The sequence below is a fragment of the Eschrichtius robustus genome, chromosome 14 (genome assembly GCF_028021215.1).
Source record: "Eschrichtius robustus isolate mEscRob2 chromosome 14, mEscRob2.pri, whole genome shotgun sequence".
In the NCBI taxonomy this organism is placed as follows: domain Eukaryota; kingdom Metazoa; phylum Chordata; class Mammalia; order Artiodactyla; family Eschrichtiidae; genus Eschrichtius; species Eschrichtius robustus.
The window spans coordinates 38,971,649-38,993,117 of NC_090837.1; the positions used below are offsets into that span (position 1 = coordinate 38,971,649).

The 21,469-nt window shown below is 34.2% G+C and overlaps 1 protein-coding gene across 6 annotated transcripts in view; it reads right to left on the reverse strand.

The window, feature by feature from the left end:
* The window catches only part of ESCO1 (establishment of sister chromatid cohesion N-acetyltransferase 1), a 65,715-nt gene that overhangs the window by 28,424 nt on the left and 15,822 nt on the right, over positions 1–21,469 (reverse strand). For 4 of the 6 annotated variants that reach the window (XR_011076237.1, XM_068563059.1, XM_068563060.1 and 1 more), the window contains 7 exons: positions 16,068–16,170; positions 12,769–12,871; positions 10,396–12,527; positions 6,342–6,459; positions 4,671–4,731; positions 3,641–3,755; positions 764–895 (listed from right to left, as the gene is read on the reverse strand). Coding sequence is in view for 5 of the 6 variants with exons in the window: in XM_068563059.1 (XP_068419160.1) it covers positions 764–895; positions 3,641–3,755; positions 4,671–4,731; positions 6,342–6,459; positions 10,396–11,943 (1,974 nt within the window). In the remaining variant the exon portion in view is untranslated. Of the gene's footprint in view, positions 1–763; positions 896–3,640; positions 3,756–4,670; positions 4,732–6,341; positions 6,460–10,395; positions 12,528–12,768; positions 12,872–13,997; positions 14,035–16,067; positions 16,171–19,964; positions 20,046–21,469 lie in introns of those variants that run through there. The other 2 variants (XM_068563061.1, XM_068563063.1) reach the window with 2 other exon arrangements.

Sequence of the window (21,469 nt, forward strand, 5' to 3'; positions counted from 1 at the left end):
TCAGTTCAGATATCCTGGAGGTCTTATTAATGTGAGTGTACAGTACTGAAGGTAACATGTATAAAATAAAAATAAATTCCATTTCAGATATGGGTAAACAGCAATTACATTAAATTACTATTTTCACAAGATATCTGAAATGGTTCAAAATTATTTAAAATTTTGCTACTTCCAAAAACAAGTATTAAATAATACCCATTATGCCTCAAATGCACATACATCAAAAAATACATACTAAAACTTATTTACTTTGTGGGATTTTTTTAAAGTATACTACAAATTCTGAGGTTTTAACCATCAAGAATTTTTCTCTTTAATTTTATTAAGAAAAGCTCTCATGTTAGCAAAGAGAAGTTAAGGAAATCCCCAGTCTATTTGGTATAATATACAGCACTATCAATCCCTCAAATAAAAAGCATGTCAAGCTATACTGAATATTAAACAGGCTTAACAACAGTTAATAATTATTAAAACCAAAGGAAATTTTTAAAATACTCAAGTTGAACAGCATTACTTGTTAGAAGAGGTTCAATAACACTTTAAAAATATAACTTAAATTCAAAAATCCCACAACATACACCAGCCAGAATAAATTTGCTGGGTTTTATGTTTGGCTCTGTTTTAAAATAAGCCTGTATATATACTACAAGGGCTTTGTATGTATTACCATCTCCTAAAGACAAAAATTTTTCAATGACTTAAATTTGGCAATTCATCTCTAATTATCTGATTCTGCATTTTAGAAGTCATGAATTCCACTTACCACATATTTTACAGCACTTATAAACTGGTTGTGGAAGAGCAGATGCTGTGTTTCATCTTCTGGATTTGAAGCTGTGTAAAGCATGCCACAAACACTACAGGAAACCGCTCCAAATCTTTTTTGTCCTGCATCCTATTTATAAAAAACAAACAGAAGGTTTTTTCCCCCCCAAAAGAATAATTCCAGAACATCAGCCTCTAAAGCTATAACATGAACATAGAGTGAGAAGTGTTTAAAATAACATTCAATGTTGATTATAAAAACTAAGACGTTAATCTTTGAAATCTGTATGTAATTTTATTAAGAACCATTTTCCATTTTAGTAATCACTCACTACACAGCATTTAATAACAACTGAAAGGAACTGAGAAGTATCTTTAACACTACAATCTTAGTTCTAGAGCCCCAAACAGCAAATACTTTATAAATACGAACTAGTATGTATTTTGTATCTGTGAATAATTATACTGCTAAAGTTCAGAATAAATAATGTTTCAGAGACATCTTTGGTTTTGCTCTAGTTATATTACAAAGAGTATTTATGTCACCAGAAACTCTTGAGAAAAGGTAAAATTAAACATTTTCTATTTTCTTTATATCAAGTAAGTATGAAAGACTGATTATAATCACCTGTGCTCCAGTAATTCATACTTGTGCTGTAGAATAGTAATTGTTTCCAAAAGGTTTTCTATTCTTGTCCTTACTTAACAAGAAAAATTACAGCAACATGATCTAACTTTAAGAATAATATATTAACTAAAAAAAGCAAAATCCCTTTATTTTCCCTGCTCTAAAACTGTATAATTTCAACTAATTACAGGAAAAAAAAAGGATCTCAGATAACTGTATGCTAGTGCATTACAGCTAGGGTCACAGAGCAAAGAGAAATCAAATGGTAAATAAAAGATTGTATATAAAACTAAAGGGAAGTTCATTCTAAAAGATTCAAACTATTGACAAAATGTTACCTGAAATTTCAGGGAGTTAAAAAAAAATTTTTTTAATTGTGGTTAAGATATAAAACATAGTATTTACCATCTTAACCATTTTTAAGTGTACAGTTCAGTAGTATTTAGTACACTCACATTGTTGTGCAACAAATCTACAGAATTATTTTTATTTTGCAAAACTGAAACTCTAGGGACTTCCCTGGCAGTCCAGAGGTTAGGGTTCCGCACTTCCACTGCAGGGGGCACAGGTTCGATCCCTGGTCAGGGAACTAAGATCCCACATGCCGCAAGGAACGGCCAAAAAAACAAAAACAAAACAAAAAACTGAAACTCTATACCCATTAAACAACAGCTCCCCAACACCGCCCCCCCACCTCCTGGAAACCACCATTCTACTTTCTATCTCTATGAATTTGACTATTCTAGGTACCTTATATAAGTAGAATCATACAGTATTTGTCTTTTTGTGACTGACTTATTTCACTTAGATAATGTCCTCAAGGTTCAACCATATTATAACATGTCAGAATTACCTTCCTTTTTAAAGGCTGAATAATATTCCACTGTATATATACACAACACATTTTGTTCAGCCTTTCACCCACTGATGGACACTTTAGTTGCTTCCACCTTTTGGCTACTGTGAATAACGAACACAGGCATACACATATCTCTTCAAGAAGGCAGTTTTCACAGTAATGAGTAAGCAGCTACCTTAGTTTCCTCACTTGTAAATGGAAAATAATAGTAGTACCTATCTCATACTTTTTTATAAGGCTTAACTTAAGTGGAGGAGATGGAACAATGCATTCAAAAATATTAGCTGCTATTATGATCATTAACATCATCATCATTACCATCAACTCTTGACCAGCACTATCCAATAGAAATGTGATCCACAAAGGTAATTTTAAATTTACTAGTAGCCACATTAAAGACTGCAAAAGCAAACAGGTAAAATTAATTTTAATAATACATTTTATTTAACAAAACATATCCCAAATGTTATAATTTCAACATGTATTAAATATTTTAAAAAATTAGTGAGATACTTTACATGCTCTTTTGTACTAATCTTTCAAATGCAATATATATGTTTACACATAGAGCATACCTCAGTTGTGACAAACAACACTTCAAGTGCTCAACAGTCACACGTGGCTACCATACTGGACAGTGCAGCTCTAGATTCTACTTGTCTAATCCTGTTTCACTATCATACTGATTTGACAACAGAAACATTATTAAATTCGATGAAACAACTTTTTCCCTCACTAATCTTTCTCAAAAATTTCTAGACAATTCTTACAAAGTTATTCTCCCATATTAAAGTTAGAATCAATCATCTAGTACCCAAAAATCCTATTAATTATGTTAACTGGAACTTCATTAAATGTTCCTATTATTTTGGGTTCTTCATTTTTTTATACTGTGCTCATTCAAATTAGATTTTTAATCAATCAAAATATCTCCCTCTTTTCCACCTTGCCACCTAATTGTACTTATTTTCTAATTCAAATTAACTATTGGTTTATCTTCCTGTAAAATGTAGTATTAAAATTATAACATACACTAAAATACAGATATTTAAAATCATCTTATTTATTAAGCTCCATGTTATTTTAATATTTAAACTACTAAAAAAAGGTAGTGATCAAATGACACATTTCATAAATAACAAATGTGAAATAAAGTGTCAATCTGCTGTAAATAAAACTAGAAGTATGGAAATTTGAATTTTTATTATTTGTTACAGGATGGAATCAGTGGGGGGGGGGGTGGCTGTCATAATACCAAGAATATTTCCATAATTAAGACTTACGGTGACAAAAAAGCTCTTTAGGAAAAAAATGAATTTATTCCTTGACAATGTGCATAAGTAAGATGTTTATAACATTTCACCAAAAAGGTCAAGTTGTATACTTACTATGATCAACTGTTTTTCATCAGCTTTCTCTGCTTCTTTTAGTTTCAATTCTTTTGGAATTGTTATCTCCAAATGGGAATTACACTTAGGCCAAGAATAATTTGGTGGTATCTCCCTTTAAAAAAACAACCAACCAAACAAACAAAAACTATTAAATGTTATAGATCCATATCACTTCAAATCACTGGTAGGAAAAAAAACCCTTATTTTCTATACAACACTGACAAATATCAATTCCAAGGGGGGAAAAATAACCTTTTAAAAACCAAAACAGGGAAGGAAACCCAAAGAAACAACTAACTTGCAACAAATAAACAAAAAACTGCAGCACCAACTATAGTATAAGTTTTACATTTCATAGTTTTAGCAATTTGAGTCACTACAGTTTGTCCTACATACTGTTTTCAGTAATGAGTAAAGCCAAAAAATCATACTAATTTAATTTTGAAATTAAAGACAACAAAAAGCTTTTAAGCTACTGAAAACACTTTTACATGTTGCTAATACTCGTATCATGGGGGTTTTGGGGAAAAAGGAGCATTCTCAAACACTGCTGCTGGGAGTATAAGACACAACCACTTTGCAGGGAAATTTGGCAACGCAGGTTAAGTCCTATAGCTATGAATTTATCCTAGATATAGTCACATAAGTGGACAAAGATATATGTGTTTATTGCAGGACTTTTTTTTTCTGGTAGGAATAAACTAGAAACAACCAAAGTTTCTATAAAGTAGAGAATTGTTAAACAATGGAATATTCACACAATGAAATCTACTGCAGAATTTAAAAGAATCAGGAAGGAATGTAGAAAAGATGCCCATAACACATTAAGTAAAAAAATAAAAGCTACAAAATAGTATGTACAGACATAGAAAAAACTAAAATGAAAAGAGAACTTCTATCACCTCTATGTGAAAAACTGAGGGTTACTAGCACAACCTTTCAGGGGAAAAAACCCCCAAACTCAAAACTTACAGGTATAAAATCCTTAAGTTCTCATATTTATACTTATATTAAACTAATACCTTACCTGTTATCACTGGTCTTAGATGTTTGGTTAGTGAGTATATTGTGCTGTTTGGGAGCTGAACCTGTGATTTAATCAAAAGATGGGTTATGTACTAAGCCTTTGTACTAGCTCTCCACCTAATGGTTAAAAATTATAATAAAGACAAAACCTCAGTGCACTAAATGCTTTATTTTTAATAAACACCATTTGATAAAATTAGAGCCCCTTCCTAGAAATTACTCTTCAGAGAAGAGGCAAAAAGGCTCTACAGAGCTGCAAAGAGATCTAATGGTAGATTAAGTTTGTCTCTAGTTTCACCAATAATTATTAGCACTGAACGATAAAGGAAACTGTTTAAATGCTTGCCTAATTATACAATCTCTAAATGGAAATAAATGAAAACATGTTTAAAAAAACCTGTAGGACTTCCCTGGTGGCACAGTGGTTAAGAATCTGTCTGCCAACGCAGGGGACACGGGTTCAATCTCTGGTCCAGAAGACCCCACATGCCACGGTGCAACTAAGCGCATGCGCCACAGTTACTAAGCCTGCGTTCTAGAGCCCGCGAGCCGCAACTACTGAAGCCCGCGAGCCTAGAGCCCCTGCTCTGCAAACAAGAGAAGCCACTGCAATGAGAAGCCCGAGCACCGCAAAGAAAAGCAGCCCCCACTCACTGCAACTAGAGAAAGTCCGCGCACAGCAATGAAGACTCAACGCAGCCAAAAATAAAATACAAATAAATAAATTTATAAAAAACCAAACCAAAACAAAAAAAACCCTGTAGTCTCTGAAGTTTTAATCACATTACTAATCAAATAATGCTATAATCAATTTATTTTCTAATGAATAAATGCATTTCTTGTGTTCATATTATACTTCACCTTCCCCCACTAAGAGAAAAGGTTAAATGACATGAAACGGAAGCAATTATCTGAACTCAATATTTTGCTCCAAGTGTATCTTTCCTTTACCAGAGAGAAACAACAGAAATTAGGAATTTCTTTTCTGTTTCTCCTGGTGCTTCATCTGATATAGGTGAACTAATCCCCATCCAAGAGTTCAAATAATACTTGCCCAAGTTTTTTTTTTTTTTTTTTGGCCACGCCACACAGCTTGCGGGATCGCAGTTCCCGGACCAGGGGTTGAACCCGGATCCCGGCAATGAAAGTGCCGAGTCCTAACCATTGGACCGCCAGGGAATTCCCCCCAAAATTTTCATAAGGTTACAAAAATAAAGTTGTTTTATGGTATAAGTGGACACACTGCAGCAACTGATTAAATTCTTAATTCAAAGATAGAATTACTAAGATGGAAAACTGAGTAATTAAGGGTTAAAGAACCTGAAGTGGTAAAGCACAGTCATTTATACTTGAGAAATAAACTGCTACCACTAATTTAAGCAATTCATTAAGTAACACTTCTCCAGAAAGTAAGTCCACAAACAAAAGATTGAAAAACAAAAGAATTTTTGGTAGGGAATCAAAGAATCATCTTAAGTACCGTAAACAAGCCAATCAACAGAAGCAATTCTCCCCCTTCAAAGAATGGTGATAATCACACATCAGAAAAACATCAGCAATGGTTAAAAGAAGGATTTAACAGGTTTATTTGGTAGTGGATATAGTCTACTGTTATGCTGACAAAAATATGTCTGACCACTGTGAAATCCAAACAATATTTTCAAAGTATTACCTGGAAATTTACTCTCTCCTGTATCAATTTTTGCTTGACTGAGCAGAGTTGAAACAGTAGTAGTGGTATTTTCCACTGGATTGTTTTCAAGCTTAGATTCCAAACATCGGCTGCAATCCTAAGCACATATAATTCAAAACGTTAATATTTGCTTTTATATCAACCTTTGAGTCTTATCCCAATACTTTCAGTGAATTTTAGCACTATACTAAGAAAATTTAATACATGGAGTAATTCACACAGATATGCCTTAAAAGTCTCTTTATGATCTCCCTACAAGCTACCCTTCTCAGCATCAACTTCTATTATTCCTCTTCACACTAGATTGAAAAATTTACCTCTCCATCAGATATATTCCATATTTGCCTGGCTCTATACTTTTTCTGAGTTTCATCTACCTAAACCTCACTGTCCATTAATAGCCACTGTAACATCTCACTACTGAGCACTTAAAATGTGGTTAGTACGACTGATTTATTACAAATGTAAATCACACACCAGATTTTGAGGTGTTAGTACAAAAAAAGTAAAACACCTCAACTTTTAAAATTCATGACACATTGAAATAACAGTATTTTTATATAACAAGTTAAATAAAATCTATTAATTTTACCAATTTCTTTTTTTTTAAATGTGGCTACCAGAAATTTTTAAACGATTTATGTGGCTCACATTATATTTCTACTGGATAGTGCTAACCTAGAACACCTTACCCCCTGTATAAACTCAAGTCATTACTTAAATATTAACCCCTCCCATGAAGTCTCCTCCAAGTTTTCCCATCTCCTTTCCCCAAATTTTCCATCTACTTCATCTCTGTCTTTCATGCCCTTATCACTTCCTATTTTGAATTAGTTATTTGTTTTTTATTAATCTCCTATAACTCTTAAGAGCAAAGACTATTATTATTATATTTATCTTTGTATTCCCAAGAGCCCCTAAATGAGAACTCTGTCAAAGCAGATACTCAATAACTACCGAAGGAAAATACTACAAACTCTATCAACATTAGCTGTCTCAAAGAAATGGAAATGAGGAGGTGAACAATTAACTTTCTATGTGTATGTATGTGTGTGTATCTATCTGTATTGTGATTGTTACAAAGAACATGTAACATTATTTTTGAACATGACATTTTTGAAAAATGAACATTATTTTTGTCATTAAAAAGCAGAAAAATTAAAAACAGTAAGAACAATTACATGTTACTACTTAATCTCCATTAGGAAGTTAGTAAATTACTAGTTTAAAAAACAAATCATAAAATAATTGAGCTTTAAAATTCATAAAATCCAAATAATTTAAATTCAGCCCAAAAAATTCAGAGGGCTATCAGATGCTCAGTCTTATCAACCATCATTATTTTTCAGTACTGCTGAGACTGACACCATATAATAAAAAGAGCAAAATCACAAGCAGCCACAGAAAAAGTTTTCAAATGATTTAAGGATTGTTTTTTACATTCTCCTATTTCCCCAAGTATAAATCCAGCTAGATTCTGAAGCCAGCCAATCTCAGTTCAAAGCCTGACTCCATCACTTACATGGATCTCTAAGCCTCACTTAAATCTCTAAGCTTCACTCTCCTCACCTGTAATATATGTATAATAACAGAACTCATGCTGTAGAATGTGGTGACAATTATATGAAGCTCTCCTCTGCCTAACAAAGAGGCAGTGTTCATTAAACAAAAGCTACCATGATGGCTGAACCAAAACATCTTAGCGTTTATGGGAGAAGAGAAATTTCTAAGTGACTAGTACAATGTAAATTCCTTAAAGGCAGGAAACATCATCTTCTGTAGCCTTATTAGCACAGTGTCTCGGATGCAGCAGGCAATCAAATATGTCTTGAAATGATGTGGTCACCACCACATCTCCTGACCACTCTGTGATAGTAATCACATTGTTGGTGTCAGTGAAAAAGTTGGAAACAACCTAAAAGTGCTTTAACAGAGGAAAACATAAATAAACTGTGGTATATTCCTTTACAACTATTAAAATACCCATGTATCAATAAATATCAAATGTGCTGATTGCACAAAATCAAGTTGCAAAAAATATGTATATATAGAATACACACAAACTATGCTAGCATTTATGTAAATGTTTAAGATACAAACAATGCTAAGTATTCTTTATAATAGATATATATACATACACAGTGAAATCAAAAATAAAAACGTAAAATATCCATACCAACTTTAGAAGCATATTTAACTCTGGGGAGAGAGGTGAATGGAAAGTAGAGGGAAGTATGGTCTTTATATCTGTAATGTACTTTTCCTATTTTAAAAGACCTGAAGTCAATAAAATGTTAATTTTTGTCAAATTTGGGTGGTAGACACAAGTATAATATTGGTCTCTCTGTAGTATTCTAAACGTTTGAAACTCAAGACTTCTCAAGTAAACTTGTATGTAAAGAAAAATTTTAACACGAGTTTCATAGGACTGTTTCTCATAACATTCCTCAAGATAGAGGTATTGCATAAATCCAAAGCACATCTCAGTAAAAGCAGCATTACAGAAGATCAAAATAATGTAGTCTAACTAAACATCTCTATTCTAGTAGTTAGTCCAAAGGAATGGATTTCTTATTTCTCAATATATTCCCCATAAACTATCTGCCTTTTGAGTTTTGACAGGCATTTATGCAGCAAGGAGTTAAAAGATACATTCTGCAACTACACCTGGAGTGTAGCTGTCAATTTTTGACAAAGGCACACCCTGAAGAGAAAGCCACTCTGTGTCTTCAAGAGGCCACACTTATTACTCATTCTACCACTCACTACTTAAATTACTATCACTGTTTGAATAATTGTCTTCTAATTGATGCTTTCATTCACGTTTGCACAAAAAATAAAATCTAAGAGTACCACATTGTATCTGTTCCCTTTAAGTTCACTTTCAATTTTAGTCCACGAGAGTAGACAATAATCTATTTTTGGGGCTTCTGACACAAGCCCTGACTCCTTACTCAAATTTGCTTCTAGACCCAAATGCCTCAAAAGAGAACTTTAAATCACTCCTAAAACTTTAAGGTGACTTGACTTTTTTCTCTACCCAGGATTTTTTTCTCAAACGATCTTCTAATATTCAGAGTATCTCACTGTAGAAAGAATGATGGGCTGAGAATCAGAACACCTGAATTCAAATCTATTTGCACAACCAAACATATGACCTAACTCACATTCCTCTATTGCTCTCAGCTTTCTCATTATAAAATTAAATAACTAAAACAAATTGGTGGAGTTCTAAAAATCAGTATTATAGAGCGCTAAAGTTTGACACATATAAAATTTCTGCCTATTGCTTTTATATATTGGTATTTTACCTATGATTTAATTTGGAAAGAAATGGGCTCAGCTGCTTTTATAAGGTTTCAAAACTACTTCTCAGATAATCATTCAAGTTTCTTCCAGCTATTTAGATTCTGTTTTTCAATTTACTTTTCCATTTTAAAACTTCTTGGCCACTACAATTTTATTCTTAGCCTGAGGACTGAATTATTTACATCTTTCAGACATTTTATTTGCCAATTGTTTAAAATGGCCACACAAGTCAAACCAAAAGGCATCTCTACTATTAGAAATGTTTAATTTTAAAATTTTATCAGGTGGGGAAAGTTGATTTGTGCCAGCTGAAATTAATTTTAACAACTTGGTCAGAATTGGGCCCAACTTCAGAATTGGGCCCAACTTCAAGTTCTACATTTTAGTCACTCACTATGAAACATAGTTTCTGTGGTTACAATTAATAGAAAAAGGAAACAAATCAGTGTGTTAAAGGAAAAAGAAAAGCTAGACTTCAACAGGTTTATGCTTCACATAAAATAAAAATGAAGGGTGAAAATAAGGAAACAATGACAAGCATTCATGTAAATATGAGACATCTAAAGGCGTCAGTAAGTTCTATCACTCACTACAATATTGGGTTAATAAAATAGAATTCCGTAACATTCTACAACTTAATTCTTAAGTTAAAATATGTTGTAAACACTTAAATCTTATCAGAAAGTACTCAGACACCTCTATGTACATGATGAAAATAGATTACCTTATCTGGTGTTGATTCAAAAGAATCTTTCTTCTGGTTATCCAATGGCTGATCAGGAGGTGATTTTATCTGATTACCCAAACGACAATTTTCAGGAGGCTTTTTGGGGGTATTATTAATGTCAACTGTAATATCATTAAGTTTAACTTCTTCAGAATTAATTTCTTTCATTTCTTCCTGCTGGCAAGCTTTATTTTTATCATCATGTGGTTTTGACCCTAAAAATGTACTTTGAGTCACTGGATGATGCATTTCTAACGCAGGCAGTGAAAAACTGGGTCGCAATAAGCACAATTTAGGGGAAAATTGAGAGTCTAATTTATTCTGCTGCACAGAGTTAAATTTTGAGAGTTTAATTTTAGTCCAGTTGGAGTTCTTTTTAGTTGAGTTGTTTATTCCATTTAGAATACATTTCACAGGCTTTGTTTTTCTACTGGGGAAGAAACGATTACACTGAACATCCTGACTTGTTTCCTTCTGATGAAGTATTTGTCTTCCAGTATCAGTCTCTTCCAATTTTATTTCTGTAGGCTTCTCCTCCTTTACATTTTCCGTTTGTGAAGATTCCTTTTTTACCTCTACAGTATCTGACTCAATTTCACCAGCAATTTCTTCACAGAGCTGGAGAATGCTCCCTCGTTTGCTCTTTCCTGCTTGCTCCAGCTCATTATCTATACTTTGTTCAGGCACTGATGGCTGTGAACTTTTTTGGGATTTTGCACTAGTATTCACTTGTGTATGAACTGACTTCTTCATCTCATTCTTTTTAGAGACCACTGAAGTAGCCATTTTTGATCTTTTTATCTCAGAAGAAGTTATAGGCACAGATTTTGTTTCCTCTTTTCTAGTATTCTTCTGAAGACACTTTTCAGATCCTTTTATGCACTCAGAACTACAAGTATAAGCTGTCTGATGCTCTACTTTGCGTTTTTTTCCTTTTGGGGAATTTATTACTTCATTAGTTACAGAATTTTCATCCTCTTTAGAATCAGACTTTATTTCCAGTACTTTTCTTTTCACATGTTTCTGATTTGTTTTAACTTTATTAGATTTACTCTGAGTATTGCTACAGTGCTCTTTTTTTGTTGGTGGCAAACTCTGTTTAACTGCTTGAACTTGACCCTGAATGTCTCTACTACGCAGAGACCTTGTTGAAACCTCTGTTAACTGTCGTAGTCTTTGTGATCTCCGGTTAAGCTGTTCATTTGATTTAGGGGTTTTGTGCACTGACTTTTTCTGAGATAATTTCTTCTGCTTTGTAGATTCTTGTTGTGAATGTCCCTTTACAGTCACCATATTTTTATTAATAGGCTTACTAGCTTTTTTATCACTGGATGCTGACCTTGTGCTCATGCATGTTCCTAATTCAGGCTGATTGACTTTACTTTCATTGGAAGATTTAACCAGTGATTTTATAGCTTCCTTTGGACCTGATTTTTTTACTAGATTCTTTTGAGAACCTTGAATTTGTGTTTCTAGATTCTTATCTTCACTCTTTTTAATAACACTGGAGGAATTTTCTTTTGATTTCTCCTGAATGGACATCATTCCTGAGTAAGGTCCTCCTTTTCTGAGTAGTTTTTGAGATTTTTGTGTCCTGGTAGTTGTAAATGTTGAATGTCTAGTATTATTACTGAGCAGCAGGTCTTAAAAATCAACTGATACTGATACACATTTTCAACAAAAATATTAGTTTGCTAAGATTTCTGTCATCCTTATGACATGAGAAAAGCTGGCCTGAAGGCTGAAAGATATTTGCTTTACTTTGGACGAGGCAACAGAAATTTGAGGAAAATTTAAATCTAATCTGATATTTTCAGAACTTTTTATGAAAAAATTTTAATTCAAGTTTGATCTATTTTTTAAATTTTATTCAATTAATATCAGTTTTCAGGCCTAGCCCTATTACTGGAGGAGTTATTTATCACTGACCTGTCTGTTTTGACAAAGTTTTTGAAAACTTTTTTCTTCTGAAGTCTACAGTTATTGGACTTTGATTCATTGGAAACATGTCTTACAGTTAACACGTTTCTTTCCTCGTTTGTTGAGTCTGTTCGTTTAAAGTTCTTATCTAACCACTTCCGTTTAATAAAATAGTCTATTAATATAGATTTCCTTTTGTGCTGCCATTTCTGGAAAAATAAAAAAATAAAAATTAAATTTTGTACAATTCAAGAAATTTAGCAATGCTGATACTATACAGAAATAACCATGACTTACATAAACTCTAACTTCTCTTTCTGAATTATTTAGTCTGTATACTTAAGGCTAACAGAAAAAAGTATCCCAAGTGCAGTCTTATAAATAATGGAAAACCTGTCTTATGTAAGCATAGAATAGTTGAAAATCAATCTATTCCTTGAGGTTACTTACATTTCCTTTCCCACAAGAAAGAATTGATCTTTCAGCCACCATAACTCATAAAAATTTGACAAAATCATTCCTTATAATTTCCTTTCAACACATTACACAGCACCTAAAAGTAAAATATTTTAAAATGTTTAAAAGGTACAAAGATGTAATCATTCATTTACATCTCATCAAATCTATTAACCAACATGTTAATCTATACTCCATAATTTTATCCTATCCTACCATTAGTCTTCAGAGCTCAGTTTACACATAGCACTTAATTTTAGTATCTCTAACCTGAAGTAAACTATGGTACATGTATCCAATGAAATAAAACGTTTCTATTTCATTGATGAAATCGATTTTATGTTTTAAAAAAAGTTTTAAAATACAAAACACAACTCATAATATAGACATATAATGGTTAAGCTCGTAAAATCCTATTTTGAGGAAAAACAGTACACATAAATAACTATATCCATAGAAAAACAGTGACACACAGTAAAAAAGGCAGATTTAAACACACACATTTACCTCTACTCTCATGTAATACCCACCAAAAAAAAAGCAACAGATTAAAACGAAGCAAGACAAAACTATAAACCCAAAGGATGAAGAACAAAAGTGTAGATGATAAAAATTAAACGTACAGAAGCTACAAAGAAGGACACATAACTAACCTCCAGACTCAAAAAAACCTGATCTTAAACTAGAAATTGAGGAAAGCCAAGTGAGAAGCAGCTCTACGTAAACCACAGAATCCCTCAAGAAGCAGAAATTGGCAGTACCAGGAGACGGGATATGGGGAGGAAAATGGGACTCACAAAAGGGGAAAGACTGCCACACAGCCATTCCAGTTACTACCACCCAGAAGACCACCTCTGCACCACTCCCTAAAGACTGGTATAAATTTTTGGAAGGAGTAAAACAAAAGGTCTTTGGTCTGTGGGCTCAACAGTCACAGCTGAGGGAGGAAGTATCATACTGACAACAGAGGGAGTAAGTAGCAGTATACATACTGATTACTGAAACCCAATCCTTCCACCCCAAACCCTCTTTGCCTACTCAGAGACTCCCAGAGGACAGCAGCCTAGCCTATGCCTTCTAGGAAGGAAACTAAAAGATCATTTTCTAATGAATTTGACAAAACTAGAGAAAAGACCTAAAAAATACTGACAGGGCCCACAGTCATAAATCAGAGACACACACACACTCACTCACTCACACCTTACCAGCAGGAGACTACCCACCATCCAAACACAGTTTCCAATCAGTTTTTAGTGTCTCACTTGTAACCATGAGCAAAACCAGAATCACCACATACAAGAGAACCTTAAAAAAAAACAGGGAGGAAGTAGCTTGGAAGAAAAAAACAATGCACAGACAAAAACTAAAAATAAGTTAATTCATTCATGAAACAAATATATAAGAACGTTCACAGTACAAAAGGAACTCCTGAAAATTAAAACTAATATTAAAGAAATTAAAAAGTCAATAGAAGCAATAGAAGATAAAGGTAAGAAACAGCATACGCTTATCACCATAATATATTCACCGGAAGTAAACCACAGATGGCTGGTGAAATAATAACAGAATAACAAATTAGAACCAAATCAAAATACCATTTTTTACCTATCAGACTGGCAAAAGATCAAGAAGTTTAACAACACAGTCTTAGCAAGGATTTGTGACAGGTTACTCTCATATTACTGCAGGTGATTCAATGTCTATGCAGGACAATTTGTCAATATCAATCAATATTATATTATAAATGCTAAATATCAAACAATTTCATTTTCAAGACTTTATATTACAGATATACTTGCACAAGTGCACAAAGACACAAGTAAATACAAAATTCACTGGAACACTGGATCAACAGACTGAAAATCCACAACATCCATCATTATAAACTGCTTTATAATTAATGATACACTCATACTATATCATGCAATCATGTCAAAGCAGAGATGAAATTCAACTCAATTCCAGGCAAAATTCCCACAGGCTTTATATACAGAAACTGACAAGCTGATTTTAAAACTTATGTGAAAAAGCAAAAAAAAAAACCAAAAAAAACCACACACAGTAGTCAAAGCCCTTTAAAAAAAAAAATTCGAAATACACTATCCGATTTCAAGACATACTAAAAAGCTACAGTAATCAAGACAAAGGGACACAGAGATCAATGGAAGAAAATCCAGAAATAGACCCATACATTTATGGTCAGTTGAAAGAAAAGTCTGAAAAAAACAGTGTTGGAACTACTGGATATCGAAGTAGAAAAAAAAAAAAAATCAACACTTACCTCACACAACACACAAAAATAAGTTGAGACTGATCACAGACATAATGTAAAACTATAAAACTCTAAAAGAAAAAAAAAGGCAAAAATCTTTGAGACTCTGAGGTAAACAAAGATTTTTTAGGAAGGAATCCTGTTCATTCCACATAAAAACTTGTCCAAAAATCTTAAAAGCAGCTTTGTGTACAATAACCAAAATCTGAAAACAACCCAAAAGTCGGGTGAATGGATAAACAAAAATGTGGTATGTCAATATAACAGAACACTCCGCAATCAAAGGGAACAAACTACTAGAACCACATGAATGAACTTCACAATCATGATGCTGAATGAAAAAGGCTAGACACAAAGACTATACAGACTATGATTCTACTTTTGGAAATTCTAGAAAAGGCAAACTTATCTACAGTAACAGAAAGCAGATGAGTCACTGCCTGGGGTCAGGAGTGGAGGGAGAGATAGATTTTTAGAGGTAATGGAAATGATCTCTATCTTGATTATGATGGTGGTTCCAAGAGTGTGTAAATCTGTCAAAATCCACCAAATTGTACACTTTAAAAGGGTGCAGTTTATTATACATAAATTATGCTTTAATAAATCTGTCTAAAAAATAGAACTGTAAGTAACTGATATGGACCTACAGCCGAGAAACATTGTTAAGCCAAATAATGCAAGGTGCATAACAGGGTGTACTTCCCTTTGTGTAAAAAGAAAAAAAGGGAGACAGTGGGAGGAAGGAAAGATATAGAAACATATGCTTGTTTATGCACACAACAGGTATGGAAGGATACACAAGAAACTAGTAATAGTGAAGACTTCTGGGAAAGAGAACTACGGGACCAACTGTGAGAAGTGTGACAAAAAAACACTTACTTTTCGCTAACTACCCCATTTTATTATGTAAACATATAATCTTGTCAAAAAAAGTTACATTTCTCTGAATATATTAAGTATATTTGGCACACTGACCAATTATCTTTGAAGGCACTGAATTGTAACAGTATAGGCCACTTACCTTCCTGAAATGAAAATCACATATAACTTTTTTCTTCAGGTTGATGGATGATGCTTCTAATGAATGATGCTTCTAATAACTTCCTGTGTGTTTGGTTGTTAATCTTAAAAAAATAAAACAAAAAGAAGAATTCTATAGCTAAACAATCTATTAAAAAACATGAGAATACAGAAACGGTATTGTCTATTAACTATCTATTAAGTGTTAAAACAACTTAGACTAAGCTAGACTAACTAAACAATGGCCTAGTGACGATTTTTCACTTGACATACAAAAGTCGTGCAACTCAATACGGTCACCATCTCATTTTTTATACCATATAATAGATTTGGTTTTTCTTCAAAAATAACCACTACCTTCTATCCCAAACCCCACCTCCATGTAAGGAGTATATTATTTTCCTTCCCATCAGATGCTTAGCTTGACCATATGTCTTACTTTGGCCTCATGGTGGACAGAGCATACTCTTCTGCCCCCATAGCCTTGCATCTGATGATTTGGCCAATGGGGTGTTAGCAGAAAGTATGCAGAGGTTTGAAATATCTTTGTGCAGTTGGTCTTGCCCTCTTGTTACCTCTGTCAACATCACAAGAAGAGTTTCAGCAGGTAGATGCTGCCCCTTCAGCCTAAGCCCCAGAAGAAACACAAACAGTAAGACTGGGCCAAACCCCAAATGAGGTGCCAAGCCCAACCCAAAGGGAGAATTAAAGCCCACCCACACACCCACAGCTAAGCCTAAGTCACCTAACCCACAGCAGCTCTACAGATATATAAGCAAAAATAACTGCTGTTTTAAACCACTGAGCTATAGGGCAGTTTCTCACTCAGCAATAACTGATTAATACATATTGCAGTTAAATTTCCTGGGAAGCTCCATATTTACCCAAGATTAAGCCTCAGAGGTACAATAACTTGAAAAAACAGAAAATTCATTTAATTTCCTTTACTACTTTAGCGCCAAGAATTTTAATTTTAAAAATGATGAATTACCTTACTTTACTTCTTTTCCTCGCAATTTCTAAATATTTTAACATTTGGCATTTGGGACCTACCATAATAAAAAGGTTAACTGATACACAAGTCTACAGTACTTGTCACTCACCTGTTCAGGTATGCTAAGGATCACTTCACTTTAGTTTGCCCTACGTGTTAAATCATTATCAACCTAGCATTATACAACTTAATAACATCCCTTTCCATTAAATAAAATCTTGCAATCAAGGACTGAAATGCATTCTCTAACCTGTTAACAAACTGACAAGATCCCTCCACAACCCAGAGCCAACTTATTAATAGAATTCTAATAAAATCAATATTGGGGCCAAAAAACAATAATCAAACTTAACATGGGACTTCCCTGGTGGCGCAGTGGTTAAGAATCCGCTTGCCAATGCAGGAGACACGGGTTCTATCCCTGGTCTAGGAAGATCCCACATGCCGGGGAGCAACTAAGCCCGTGCACCACAACTACTAAGCCTGCGCTCTAGAGCCCACGAGCCACAACTACTGAGCCCACGTGCCACAACTACTGAAGCCCACGCGCCTAGAGCCTGTGCTCCGCGACAAGAGAAGCCACCGCAGTGAGAAGCCTGCGCACCGCAACAAAGAGCAGCCCCCACTCGCCGCAACTAGAGAAAACCTGCACGTAGCAACGATGACCCAACACAGCCAAAAATAAAAAATAAATAAAACAAAAAAACCCATAAAATGATCACTTCAGAAAACCCACAATAACATTTATATAGAAAGATAATTTACAAAATATATGTTAGAAAGTACCTGAGAATTTAAGAGTACCTCCAATTTCCCAACAGTACATTATAATAAAATATACTCAAATTTTAATCATTAAAATATTTAGATTACATCACCCAATATATTTTTAAGTTTAAAGCGATTTTTTAAAAACCATTTTATAATCGGGAATTCCGTGGCAGTCCAGTAGTTAAGACTCCGCCCTCTCACTGATGAGGGCCCGGGTTCTATCTCTGGATGAGGAACTAAGATCCCACAAGCTACGTTGCATGGTCAGAAAAAAAAAATTTTTTATAATTGAGATGTAATTTGAGATAGGACTATAAAATTCACCTATTTATAGTGTACAATTTAGTAGGTCTTAGTATATTCAGAGTTGTACAACAATTGCCAGTGGTTCCATAATATTTTTGCCACCCCAAACCCATTAGCAGTCATTCTCTATTCCTCACCCCCCTTCCAGTCCCTGGCAATTACAAATCCACTTTCTGTCTCCATGGATTTGGCTATTCTGGATGTTTCATATAAATTAAATCATAAATACATGTGGCCTTTTGTGGTTGGCTTCTTTCACTTAACGTAATGTTTTCAAGGTTCAAGCAGGGTTGCAGCATGTTTCAGTAATATCTTGTGCTTTATGGCTAAATACTATTCCGTTGTATAAATATATCACATTTTGTTTGCCTATCCATCAGTTGATGGATTGTTAGATGGGCTGTTTCTACTTTTTGGCTATCATGAATAATGCTATGAATAATCCTAAAGGAGTTTTTATGTGAACGTGTTTTCAAGTTTCCTGGGTATATACCTAAGAATATAACCATTGGGCCATATGGAAACTCTATGTTTAACTTCTGAGGGACTGTTTTCCAAATCAGCTGCAACATTTTACATTCCCACCAGCTATGTGTGTGGGTTCCAATTTCTCTACATCCCTGTTAGCATTTATTATTAATTTTTAAAATTTTAGTTATCCTTTTAGGTGTAAAGTAGTATCTCATTGCAGTTTTAATTTGTATTTTCCTAATGAGTAATTATGTTGAGCATCTTTTCATGTGCTTATTGGCCATCTGTATTTCTTCTCTGGAGAAATGTCTATTTGAATCCTTTCCTCATTTTAAATAAAAATTTGGTCATTTTTCCTTTTATCATTGAGTTGAAACAGTTTACCTGGACATTAGACTCTCATCAGATGTATGAACCACAAATATTTTTCTCCAATTCTATTGGCTGTCTTTTCACATTTTTGATAAGAGTCCTTTGATGTACAAAAGTTTTTAAATTTGATGAAGTCCAATCTATCTTTTTCTTTGGCTGCTTGTGATTTAGGCTGTCATATATAGGAAACTATTACCTAATCCAAGACCATGAAAATTTACATCTATGTTTTCTATGAGTTTTACAGTTCTGGCTTACATTTAGATCGCCGATCCATCTTGAGTTCATTTTTGGTGGGACGTAAGGGTAAAACCTTCATTCTTTTGCATGTAGATGTCCAACTGAACCAGCGCCATTTGTTAAAAAGACCATTCTTTACTAATTGAGTTGCCTTGGCCCTCCTGTTGAAAATCAATTGCCCATAAATATATGGGTTTATTTCTGGACTCTAAGTTCTATTCCACTGATCCATATGATCTTATGCCAGTACCACAGTCTTGATTATAGTAGCTTTGTGGTTTGGTTTTTTTTAATTGAGGTATAATTGACATATTTTACTAGTTTCAGGTGTACAACATAATCATTTTGATACGTGTATGCACTGTGAAATTATCACAATAAGTCTAAATTAATATCTGTCATCTTACCTAGTTACAAAAAATTTTTTTCTTATGATGAAAACTTTTAAGATCTACTCTCTTAGCAACTTTCAAGTATGCAATACAGTATTATTAACTATAATCACCATGCTGTACTTTACATCCTCATGAATTATTTATTTTATAGCTGGAAGTTTGTACCTTTTGGGCTCCCCACCCACACCCATTTCACTGACCCTGGCCTCTGTTCTTTGTATTTATGAGCTTGCTTCTTCTTCTGTTTTGGGGGGTTTTTGTTGTTGTTTCGATTTCACACATAAGTGAGGTCACACAGTACAACATTGTGATTTATAAGAATATATATATATTTGATCAGATGACCAACCTGTATTTCTCATATGTATTTGGTCTTTGTCCATGGTTCCTGGCTCACAGCTCACAAAGCCTTTGGAATTTGTAGAATTAACTGTTGAGAGCAATCAAGATGTCTTTTGTTATGTTAATGCCTGGCTTTGGAAAGCACCTAAGGATCAGAGCTAGTTGCCAGTGGAGCCAACCACGTGATTAGAAGGTTGGAACTTTCAAGTCCTATCCCTTAACATCTGGGGAGAAGAGAAGGGCTGGAGGTTGAATCAATCACCAGTGATTTAATCAATCCTGCCTATGTAACAAAGCCGCCATAAAAAAACCAAAAGGACAGGATTCTGGAGAGCTTCTGGACTGTGAACATGTGGAGATTTGGAGAGAGTGGTGTACTCGGAGAGAGCATGGAAGCTCTGAGCCCTTTCCCCCATATCTTGCCCTGTGCATCTCTTCCATCTAGCTGTTCCTCAGTTATATCCTTTTATAACAAATCAGTGATCTTAGTAAAATGTTTCTCTGAGTTTGGTGAGCTGCTCTACCAAATTAACTGAACCAGAGGAGAGGTCGTGGGAAACTCTGATTTACAGCCAGTTGGTCAGAAGTACAGGTAACAAACTGGGCTTGTGACTGGCATTCTGAGTTGGAGGGGGTTGCTGGAACCTCCAGTCTGTAGCTGGTCAGTAAGAACCCCAAGTAACAACTGGGGCTTTTGAAGTGTTGGGGGGAAAATGGGCAGTCTTGTCGACTGAATCCATAACCTGTGGGATCTGATGCTATCTCTAAGCAGATAGTGTCAGAACTGAATTGAATTACACCCTGCTGGTGTCTTAAGAATTGCTTGGTGTGGCGTGAGAAACACTACACCTACACCCACACACACACACACACACACACACACGGAAGTGGGTCCAGGGACCTAATTTGTATGGTATTTATCTTACTCTGACTTATTTCACTTAACATAATGCTCTCCAGGTCCAAGCATGTTTTCTTAACAGCAAAACTTCATTCTTTGTATGGCCGAATAATATTCTATTGTGTACACATACCACATCTTTATCCATTCATCCATGGATGAACACTTAGATTGTTGCCATATCTTGGCTATTGCAAATAACACTGCAATGAACATGGGGGTACATATATCTTTTTGAGGTAGTGTTTTTCATTTTCTTCAGGTAAATACCCAGAAGTGGAACTGCTGGATCATATAGTAGTTCTATTTTTAATTTTTTAAGGAACCTCCATACTGTTTTCCATAGTGGCTCCACCAATTTCCATTTCCACTAACAGTACACAAGGGTTCTCTTTTCTCCACATCCTTGCCAACACTTTTTATTTCTTGCCTTTTTGATATCAGCCATTCTAACACGTATGAGGTGATATCGCATTGTGATTTGGATTTGCATCTCTCTAATGATTAGTGATTCTGAGCATCTTTTCATGTTCCTGTTGACTCTCTGTTACGTCTTCCTTGGAAGAATTCCATTCAGATCTTCTGCCCATTTTTTTTTTTAAATTTATTTT